Source organism: Physeter macrocephalus, chromosome 11 (genome assembly GCF_002837175.3).
Source record: "Physeter macrocephalus isolate SW-GA chromosome 11, ASM283717v5, whole genome shotgun sequence".
Classification (NCBI taxonomy): Eukaryota; Metazoa; Chordata; class Mammalia; order Artiodactyla; family Physeteridae; genus Physeter; species Physeter macrocephalus.
Window position 1 is genome coordinate 37,570,870 of NC_041224.1, and position 11,274 is coordinate 37,582,143.

The window sequence follows — 11,274 nt, forward strand, 5'->3', positions numbered from 1 at the left end:
GAGGATCCCACATGCCGCGGAGCAGCTGGGCCCGTGAGCCATGGCCGCTGAGCCTGCGCGTCCGGAGCTTGTGCTCCGCAACGGGAGAGGCCACAGCAGAGGGAGGCCCGCATACCACACAAAAAAAAAAAAAAAAAAAAAAAATGGATATGTTACCAAATCTGGTATGTAGATTAACTCTAATTTCAACTTTCTTTCAATACTGTTTCTTGCTAAATACTTTCAGTGCCTTGACTTAAAAATAACATTGCATTCCTTTCCATTCAGATTGTTTTTATTTCAGATCAGGCTTGCTCAACATCGACTCCAAATAAGAAAAGGTTTAGCTGCAAGGGTCTATACTCAAACACATTAAGGGTACTTACTGTTTAAAGAAATTATATGTTAAATTTGTACATAAAGTGTCATAGAATGTGAATAATCATTTGTAATAAGGTTTTCTTAACAGAAATATTGAGATATTATATTGAGATATAATTTATATACTATAAAGTTTACCCATTTGAAGTGTCCAATTCTGTTTTTTGTATATTTGCAAAGTTGTACAGACTTCACATAATCTAATTTTAGAACATGTAATAAGCGTTTTTTTAAATGAATTTATTTGTTTATTTATCGCTGCGTGGGGTCTTCCTTGCTGCGCGTGGGCTTTCTCTAGTTGAGGCGGGCGCGGGGTGCGCGGGCTTCTCATTGCGCTGGCTTCTCTTGTTGCGGAGCACGGGCTCTAGGCGCACAGGCTTCAGTAGCTGTGGCTCACGGACTCTAGAGTGCAGGCTCAGTAGTTGTGCCGCACGGGCTTAGCTGCTCCGCGGCATGTGGGATCTTCCCGGACCAGGGCTCAAACCTGTGACCCCTGCGTCGGCAGGCTGATTCTTAACCACTGCGCCACCACGGAGGTCCCTGTAATAAGTTTTTAAGTTTGAATTTTTGCACATCTGGTTTGAGGAGACAGACAGACTTAGAATGTCGTTCATCACAAGTGCCTTCAAGTTAGTTTGGTAAGAAACCCATTCATTTTCAGCATTCAACCAGAGGCACCATACACGTATTTTCATCCTGTTTAAAACTATGATTAGGAATAACTTCTTACTCACTGCAGTTAGTAAATAGACAACAGTTCTGTTACCCCACTTCGATATGACTCCATCATAAATCTATCCTCACAGTCATGTAACTTGGCCACTCTTGTCTTTAACAGGTTCAGTTTCCATCTTCAAAACTAACTTTTTTCACAAAGCCAATCCCTTGCAAGCCAAATGGAACAAACTGTGTTTGTTTAACCTGATTTGTTTTTCTGAGCTTCTCCTGTTTTTCTGCTAGTTTCATGTTCCTTAAAAGTGGGGTCATAACATAAAATTACCATTTGCCCCAGCAACCCACCTCTGGATATATACCCAAAAGAACTGAGAGCAGGAATTTGAAAAGGTATTTACATACCCATTTCCTAAGTGTATATTCACAAAAGCCAAAAGGTGGAAATAACCCATATCCATCAACAGATGAAAAGGTAACTAAAATGTGGTCTACACATACAATGGAATATTAGCCAACCTTAAAAAGGAATGAAGTTCTGACACATAACACAACATGGGTGAACCTTGAAAACATTAAGCTAAGGGAAACAAGCCAGTCACAAAAGGATACACATTGTACATAAACTGTATACACATTCCACCTATAACAGGCACCTAGGGTAGTCATACTCAGAGAGAGAAAGTAGAATAGTGGTTACCAGGGGCTAGGGTTTGGGATAATGGGAGCGTTACTGTTGAATGGGTACAGAGAGGTTCAACTTGGAATGATGAATAAGTTCTGGAGATGATGATGGTTGCACAATATGAAGGTACTTAATGCCACTGACCTGTATACCTAAACATGGTTAAAATTGTAAATTTTAAGTTAGGTATATTCAACCACAGTGAAATAAAAAGTGGAGTCATCTGAGGTTCAAGCCTCTAAAATAGGATAGATCAAAGCCAGCCTTTGGAATACACTATTTTCATTTTGCTTTTCCTTTATGCAAAGATGTGCATATAAGTTACAAAAGAAACATGCATCTTTATTAGTATTCAGTTCTTGCAATAAATATATGACTTGGAAGTTATATTCCCTTCCCCTTAATTTCCCAACAACTACTGAATAAAAGTATTTCTAAAAATACACATATAGGGCTTCCCTGGTGGCGCAGTGGTTGAGAGTCCACCTGCTGATGAAGGGGACACGGGTTCGTGCCCCGGACTGTCTGGAATTAAAAAGGTAATTCTGAGCTTTCTAAATTCAGGACAAAGGATGACATTTTTCATAATAATTTATATTTACCAATAACACTTAAAGGATAGCTGCATATCATTAAGGATTATTTGCTATTCTCTGCATTTTATAAAGGGTAAGTTTGAATGTGATAGTGAAACAGCATACATTTAATGATGAGAGCAAGCAATTTTCTTCTCTACCTACAACCAATTTTTTGTCTTACGTTCTGCAGTAAGTTCATTGAAGTTAGAACTATAAATACCTTTTAATGTGTACTTTATTTGGATGATTACCAACTAAGGAAAATATCTCATTATTGGTGGAAAAACAAGCAAAGATCAAGAGGGTACTTAAACTTACAAGAGTTTCCTCTGAGCTATTTTTAAAAATTGTTCTTATAATTTTGAAGGATTAGAAGCAGAACTGCTTCTAATGTGAAGAAACCTTTCATTTGGAAACTGAAGCAACCTGCAACGTGTTCTCACCATGTACTGCTATTTCTTCAGTCCCCAAAATACTGGACTTTAAAAGCCAGATTCTCCCCAGAATGAAAATTATATACATGTATGAGGTATAATACAAAATATAATAAATTAAATATAAAGATTAAATATAATCCTGCAAAACTACATCACTTAATAAAAAAGTATGAAACAGCAAATTGAAGAATACATATTTTAAACAAAGGGTCATTAGCTCTTAATGAAATAACACTTTAAATAGTACCTAGTATTACAGAGCTTCAGCTAACATAAAATTCCCCTTTACTAAAACTTTTGATAACAGGGAAATTAAAGTGGCACTATTTGATCTGATTTAAGACCATATACCTTGTTGAGAAGGCAGTCTCCTCAACCGCAGGAGGATGGGCCTCGGGCCTGGAATGCTTCCTCACCAAGAGATAAAGAGTCCACAACCTGAGTGGCTCTTATCACTTTGTGGGGACTCTCCCTCTTTCAGAATCAATAAATGCTCCTTTGTCTCTGCTTAAAGCATGACTGTCACAAGGCCAACTCCATTGTCACACCTGTCCTCCACAGGGAGGGGACAGGGCTCCTTGCACTGTGGCAAAGGGGAGCGTGTACAGGCAAATTGTCCTGCTCTGGCCACTGGGAGAGGCCCGCTGGCCGGGGTTGGGGGGACTGACACCCAATACTGAGGTCATCCAGCTCTGTCTCTTCTCTATGCACTGTCCCACCAGGTCTTGTGTTCTCCTTGGTGACTCCGGTTCTTTAGACTCATTGTGTCATCATGAAATTCAAGTGTACTTGAAACCAGTACACACATACATAAATGTACCATTGAAATCAAATTTTATAAAAAGAATACTTAATCCTTACTAGATGTGATGTGCTCTAATATTTTCTGTTCTATTATATTTTATTTTAGCTTTTTAAAAAATACTGGTACTACCCACTAAATATCTACCTTGCTGGTTTGTTGTGAAAATTAGATATTTGATGTAAAAAATATAACACTACAGTGCAAGACATTTGTAACAGGTGTACAGTAAATTCAGCCATTCTTATTGTTAATGACACATAGTGACTGTTTGCTGGTTGAGTGGCATGCAGGGTACTGTGGAGACCAAGAAACCATCTGAAGGGCATGGTGGCAGTGAATTTTAAAAATGCTAACAACCAACAAAACCATCAGTCAGACTGCTCTTCCCTTCCTTCCTTGCATCTCTCCTATGTGTGCAATTTGCAATGAAAGTTCAATATAGAACATATCTGTATTAAAAAAAAAAAACTGGAGGGGCTTCCCTGGTGGCGCAGTGGTTGAGAGTCCGCCTGCCGATGCAGGGGGCACGGGTTCGTGCCCCGGTCCGGGAGGATCCCACATGCCGTGGAGCGGCTGGGCCTGTGAGCCATGGCGGCTGGGCCTGCGGGTCCGGAGCCTGTGCTCCGCAGCGGGAGAGGCCGCAGCGGTGAGAGGCCCGTGTACCACAAAAAACAAAAAACAAAACAAAACAAAAAAAACTGGAGATACAGTCAACGAGCTGTAGAGTAACACATACGCTAGTGTTGTTTGCTCTGTGAAACTTTAAGAGTATGTCAAACAGTGAGTCTGGGTATTTCTGAATTCTCCTTACCAGTGATAACTTTACAAGAGATGGGGCAGCAGGGGGTTATCTGGCAGGCACTCTATTGCCAGCAACGGAACATAAGGCAATGTCAAGGAGTAAATTACAATAAGTCCAAGTGAAGGTGAAGCTTTATATCCTATGCCAGTTTGCTTTAGGGACATTCCAAAAACTCTGGCACTGAAAAGGAAGCCCAAGCAACTCATGCTATTAGAAGCCTCACTACAGTCCATCTTTCTCCATAACTTCCTTATCATTTGGAAATCAGAGGAGGGAACAGTTTACAAGAATGACTGATACTTTTTCCTTTTAACAGAACACAAAATCTTCTTTGTACGTTAGGAAAACAGAAAGATAATAACATCTTTATATAATGTAAAAATCAAGATTTTATGGCCATATTTTAGTTGATATTACTTCTAGAAGTGTAAACTAGTTTGTGAAAGGAAACATCAATTTATTGGTTTTATTTGGTCCCTAAAGCATATATTCTAGGAATAGGACAAAAATAAATACGGTGATACTGGTGAGAATTCAATAATTCCACTTCTTTAAAATGAAGGGTAGGGGACTTCCCTGGTGGCGCAGTGGTTAAGAATCTGCCTGCCAATGCAGGGGACACGGGTTTGAGCCCTGGTCCGGGAAGACCCCACAAGCCGTGGAGCAACTAAGCCCGTGCACCACAGCTACTGAGCCTGCGCTCCAGAGCCCGCGAGCCACAACTGCTGAAGCCCGCAGGCCTAGAGCCAGTGCTCCACAACAAGAGAAGCCACTGTGATGAGAAGCCCGCGCACTGCAACGAAGAGTAGCCTCCCCCCACACCACAACTAGAGAAAGCCTGTGCGCACCAACGAAGACCCAACGCAGCCAAAAGTAATTATAAAATGAAAGGTAAAGGATATAAAAATGGCCAAAAAGCACATACGATATTCAACATCATTGGCCATTAGGGAAAAGCAAATCCAAACAACAATTAGATATTACTTTACACCCACAAAAAAAAGTGTTAATGAGAAGTCTATGAGTAAAATGTGAAATCCTACAGACCAAGCAAATTGGGGTAAGAAACAGAATAAAGGGGTTACAGTGATATAGATCCTTATAGATACTTTAAAAATTGTGTTGCGTAAGAATTTGTTGTGAACTGAACTTTAAAAATATTAGTTTCTCCTTTGACTTTTGCCAACTTTTAAAAGATATTTTTATTTCAGATTGCACCCCAACTATAGAAATCCACAGCTTCTTAGTTTTAGGTTTCTCACAGAAAGTACAATAGAACTACATTACTTTGAACTCCATAATGTGTAATTCGTGACTATTCCAAAAAGGACTACTTCCCATAAATAAACTACAATGTATACATATGTGTGAATAAAGGTATGAGATACTTAAAAATAGGAGTGTTAAAAAAGACAAACAGGACTGTAAAGATGAACAACTGACTTTCACTCACGTCAGGAATCTGACGTACAAGAAATGGATATGTTGGGGCTTCCCTGGTGGCGCAGTGGTTGCGCGTCCGCCTGCCGGTGCAGGGGAACAGGGTTCGCGCCCCGGTCTGGGAGGATCCCACATGCCGCGGAGCAGCTGGGCCCGTGAGCCATGGCCGCTGAGCCTGCGCGTCCGGAGCTTGTGCTCCGCAACGGGAGAGGCCACAGCAGAGGGAGGCCCGCATACCACAAAAAAAAAAAAAAAAAAAAAAAAAATGGATATGTTACCAAATCTGGTATGTAGATTAACTCTAATTTCAACTTTCTTTCAATACTGTTTCTTGCTAAATACTTTCAGTGCCTTGACTTAAAAATAACATTGCATTCCTTTCCATTCAGATTGTTTTTATTTCAGATCAGGCTTGCTCAACATCGACTCCAAATAAGAAAAGGTTTAGCTGCAAGGGTCTATACTCAAACACATTAAGGGTACTTACTGTTTAAAGAAATTATATGTTAAATTTGTACATAAAGTGTCATAGAATGTGAATAATCATTTGTAATAAGGTTTTCTTAACAGAAATATTGAGATATTATATTGAGATATAATTTATATACTATAAAGTTTACCCATTTGAAGTGTCCAATTCTGTTTTTTGTATATTTGCAAAGTTGTACAGACTTCACATAATCTAATTTTAGAACATGTAATAAGCGTTTTTTTAAATGAATTTATTTGTTTATTTATCGCTGCGTGGGGTCTTCCTTGCTGCGCGTGGGCTTTCTCTAGTTGAGGCGGGCGCGGGGTGCGCGGGCTTCTCATTGCGCTGGCTTCTCTTGTTGCGGAGCACGGGCTCTAGGCGCACAGGCTTCAGTAGCTGTGGCTCACGGACTCTAGAGTGCAGGCTCAGTAGTTGTGCCGCACGGGCTTAGCTGCTCCGCGGCATGTGGGATCTTCCCGGACCAGGGCTCAAACCTGTGACCCCTGCGTCGGCAGGCTGATTCTTAACCACTGCGCCACCACGGAGGTCCCTGTAATAAGTTTTTAAGTTTGAATTTTTGCACATCTGGTTTGAGGAGACAGACAGACTTAGAATGTCGTTCATCACAAGTGCCTTCAAGTTAGTTTGGTAAGAAACCCATTCATTTTCAGCATTCAACCAGAGGCACCATACACGTATTTTCATCCTGTTTAAAACTATGATTAGGAATAACTTCTTACTCACTGCAGTTAGTAAATAGACAACAGTTCTGTTACCCCACTTCGATATGACTCCATCATAAATCTATCCTCACAGTCATGTAACTTGGCCACTCTTGTCTTTAACAGGTTCAGTTTCCATCTTCAAAACTAACTTTTTTCACAAAGCCAATCCCTTGCAAGCCAAATGGAACAAACTGTGTTTGTTTAACCTGATTTGTTTTTCTGAGCTTCTCCTGTTTTTCTGCTAGTTTCATGTTCCTTAAAAGTGGGGTCATAACATAAAATTACCATTTGCCCCAGCAACCCACCTCTGGATATATACCCAAAAGAACTGAGAGCAGGAATTTGAAAAGGTATTTACATACCCATTTCCTAAGTGTATATTCACAAAAGCCAAAAGGTGGAAATAACCCATATCCATCAACAGATGAAAAGGTAACTAAAATGTGGTCTACACATACAATGGAATATTAGCCAACCTTAAAAAGGAATGAAGTTCTGACACATAACACAACATGGGTGAACCTTGAAAACATTAAGCTAAGGGAAACAAGCCAGTCACAAAAGGATACACATTGTACATAAACTGTATACACATTCCACCTATAACAGGCACCTAGGGTAGTCATACTCAGAGAGAGAAAGTAGAATAGTGGTTACCAGGGGCTAGGGTTTGGGATAATGGGAGCGTTACTGTTGAATGGGTACAGAGAGGTTCAACTTGGAATGATGAATAAGTTCTGGAGATGATGATGGTTGCACAATATGAAGGTACTTAATGCCACTGACCTGTATACCTAAACATGGTTAAAATTGTAAATTTTAAGTTAGGTATATTCAACCACAGTGAAATAAAAAGTGGAGTCATCTGAGGTTCAAGCCTCTAAAATAGGATAGATCAAAGCCAGCCTTTGGAATACACTATTTTCATTTTGCTTTTCCTTTATGCAAAGATGTGCATATAAGTTACAAAAGAAACATGCATCTTTATTAGTATTCAGTTCTTGCAATAAATATATGACTTGGAAGTTATATTCCCTTCCCCTTAATTTCCCAACAACTACTGAATAAAAGTATTTCTAAAAATACACATATAGGGCTTCCCTGGTGGCGCAGTGGTTGAGAGTCCACCTGCTGATGAAGGGGACACGGGTTCGTGCCCCGGTCCAGGAAGATCCCACATGCCGCGGAGCGGGTAGGCCCGTGAGCCATGGCCACTGGGCCTGCGCGTCCGGAGCCTGTGCTCCGCAACGGGAGAGGCCACAACAGTGAGAGGCCCGCGTACCGCAAAAAGAACAAAAACAAAAACAAAAAACAAAAAACCCACATATAAAAATGCCTCTTCTCTAATATTCAAATTATTATTTATATGTTCACCTTCAGGTTTTGTGTGTAAGTATCATATAAGAGGTAACACGCTTTATGGTTAAGAATGTGGGCTCTTGTGCTAGACTGCTCTGGTTCAAATCCTGACGCTACCATTGGTGTGTACCTTGGGCTAGTTACTTACCCTCTCTGTGCCTTTGTTTCTCATATAGGAAGATAATACCTACCTCATAATATTGTCATGAGACTAAAACGAATATTACATACAAAAGGTTTAGAAAAGTGCCCGGCACAAAGTACATTATAAATTCCAAGGATTATCATTACTGTCACTTTTAGAAAGGTTACATCAATAACTTGCTTATAAATGTAAGCATCTCTGACTTCTAATGCATTTTGTTTTTAAAGGAAAAAGTTGAATGCGCACCTACCCTATACACAGTACTGCGCTTATGTTCAATCTCTTATTTAATAACTAAAGACTGTTTGTATTTGGAGAATGTTTCGGCACACATAGTGCTCCTGTAGTCACTGTTTCATTTCATCAATCCACAACTTACTACTTTTTATGACAAGATTACTCTTCTTTCACTCTTGAAAATCTACTTGTGTGGGCTCTGATTTTAGAACATTGTTGACAGTATTTCAGTATTTCGTGACTACTGACATCCTCATGGAATAATGCTACTGGAAGCTATTATAAGCATAGTATTCTTTTCACTTTTTGATACAGGAATACTGATTTACAATTTTTCCAAGTTGAAATCAGTTGCTTTAGTAACCCTCTAATTCGCCCACACTGCTCCTGACTGCTGTTTCATCTTGGGAACTCTTTTTAATATCTTATAGAACCTATTACCCCCAATGCAGATATGGCCCAGTCTCTAGGCATCCTCTATACTGCTGGGATCTTTCATCGGTGTAGGACAGATCCCATGGCATAACATCTCGCTGATCTGACCTCTCCCAATAAAGACGCACAGGTTTACTTTGTCATTACTTTTATGCAACAATGCTACCACACAATCTTGCCTATGCAAACTGTGATCACAAATTCTGAAGCAGCAGTGTATCATGGGGTGGCCCAGCTCTGCCTATTAGTCTCAATGGCCATAAATTAGAGAGAATAGTAATAGTTCAGTGAGTACTTCAGATTTTTCCCACTTAGAGAAAAAAAATAGACCTGATTAATTTCCTTGCAGGACACACTGAGTGGCAAAGCTGGGCCTTAAGCCTAGGTCTGTCTGACAACAAAGTTGATGTTGTGCAACCATGATATTTACTTTTCTCATCCCTCTGACATTCTTTACCATTCTTTGGTTCTCAGTTTTTAATACCTTCAGTGTATGTTCTATAAGCAATGTCTATTTTCTAAGAGACAGCTTTCTAAGAGATGAGATGACTGTTTTATGAGTTCTTTTGAAAAGGGCTATTGCAACGGTATGTGAGCTCAGATGCTGCCTTGTAGTTTACCAAGGAGAAGAAAGAGGGGCCGGGAGGGCATGTTATTATCAAACCTTGAGTATCACCTATTAATTAGAGATTAATTTTTAATAAGTTATGCTCAGCCTATTGTTATATTTTTTCCTGTATACATATCACCTCTTTAAACGGATCCACAGCTGAGACAGCTACAACTATTACGGCACACTTTGCGTGGTTCTCATCACTTAGCCCCAGTGACTTGCAATGATAGATGCATAAGACATTTTGTGCCTGGTTAAGAAAGACTACAGAGGTCAATAAATAAAGAACTTGTTCAGTTTGAGACGGGGTTTCGAAGGACGACTTGAACTGTCAGTTTGAATAGGTGGAACATACAGCACTTTCTAGGAGAGAAACCTAACATTATTGAAAGTTCATCCCCTTAAACACTTTCTTAAGGTGCTCAGCTGAAGGATTTGTCACGAACGTTCAGGAGTAACTCTGAGAGGTCACCACTCGGCACTTCTTTCCTAACAGGGCATTTCAGATTAAGGGAAATAGTTGCCCCCCTGATGAAGGATGAAGAAAAGAAAGAGAAAGAGGAGAAAGTAGATGGACTGGGGTGACAGAAAACTTGAGGCTTCTTTTTTTAACGGTGGTGTAGAGAACTCAAGGAACTTTCCAATCCGTCTACTGCTTTCTTCCCTGATTTTATACAAAATAAGGAATATCTTAGGGTATGTGGGAAAAAACGCTCCTTCCGTATTCTTTACACAACTGACCTTCCAGCGTTCTCAGCAGGATGCTGGCTGAGCCCAGAGTTCAGCCTGCGTTTTCACAGGACTTGTCCTTCCTCTGGTTTCTCCCCCGTCTCTCACGGGGCGCGGTAAACACAACCTCCCTGTCCCTCTGCCATTTACCCCATTTGCTTCTGGTCCAGCCTTTCTGCCCCTTAGCCGGGTGCCCTCGCCTCCGGGGCCACTCAGAGAAGTGGTGACTGTGACACGCAAACACACAAGTAAAACCCCACGCTAACCCAGTCGTCCCTGGAAGGCTGGCTCTCTCTGTCTAAAGGTGCTGACAGCGGACAAGGAACGCACCTCGAGGGCAGAGCGCAGCAGACCCAGGAGCGCTGGCCACGGCGCGGCCTCCTCGGGCCCTGGCGTCCCGTCCCGCACACACCCCCTTCGGACAGCCCCGAGCCCGGAGTATTCACCTACGGCGCTCGCGGTCGCCACCTTCAGCACACGCGCCATCTTGGGAAGCGTTAGCTAATTCCCGACGTACACTTGCGTCGGAAGGGCGAAGGCGCGGCGGGGGGCGGGACAAGAGCCCGAAGGGGCGGGACAGACAAGACTAGGGGGCGGGGCGAGATCCTGGGCGCGGGGCAGACAAGGCTAGGGGACTTGACAAGTGGTGCTGCGTTCCCGTGGGTGTTGGGAGCGGGTATTCTCTTTTACTACACAACGTATTGAAGTCACCGAGTGCATCTAAAGGAGAAACTTAAAAGGAGGACGCGACATCTCCTGTGGGCCCCTCAGAAATACAAA

At 41.4% G+C, this 11,274-nt stretch overlaps 1 protein-coding gene across 2 annotated transcripts in view; it reads right to left on the bottom strand.

The window, feature by feature from the left end:
• Positions 1–11,029, bottom strand: part of MCEE (methylmalonyl-CoA epimerase) — a 23,739-nt gene extending 12,710 nt beyond the window's left edge. For both annotated transcript variants that reach the window (XM_007128813.3, XM_028495899.2), the window contains exon 1: positions 10,941–11,029. In XM_007128813.3, coding sequence (XP_007128875.1) covers positions 10,941–10,980 — 40 coding nt within the window. In that variant the 5' untranslated portion in view covers positions 10,981–11,029. The remainder of the gene's footprint in view (positions 1–10,940) is intronic.
• Positions 11,030–11,274: the final 245 nt, after the last annotated feature.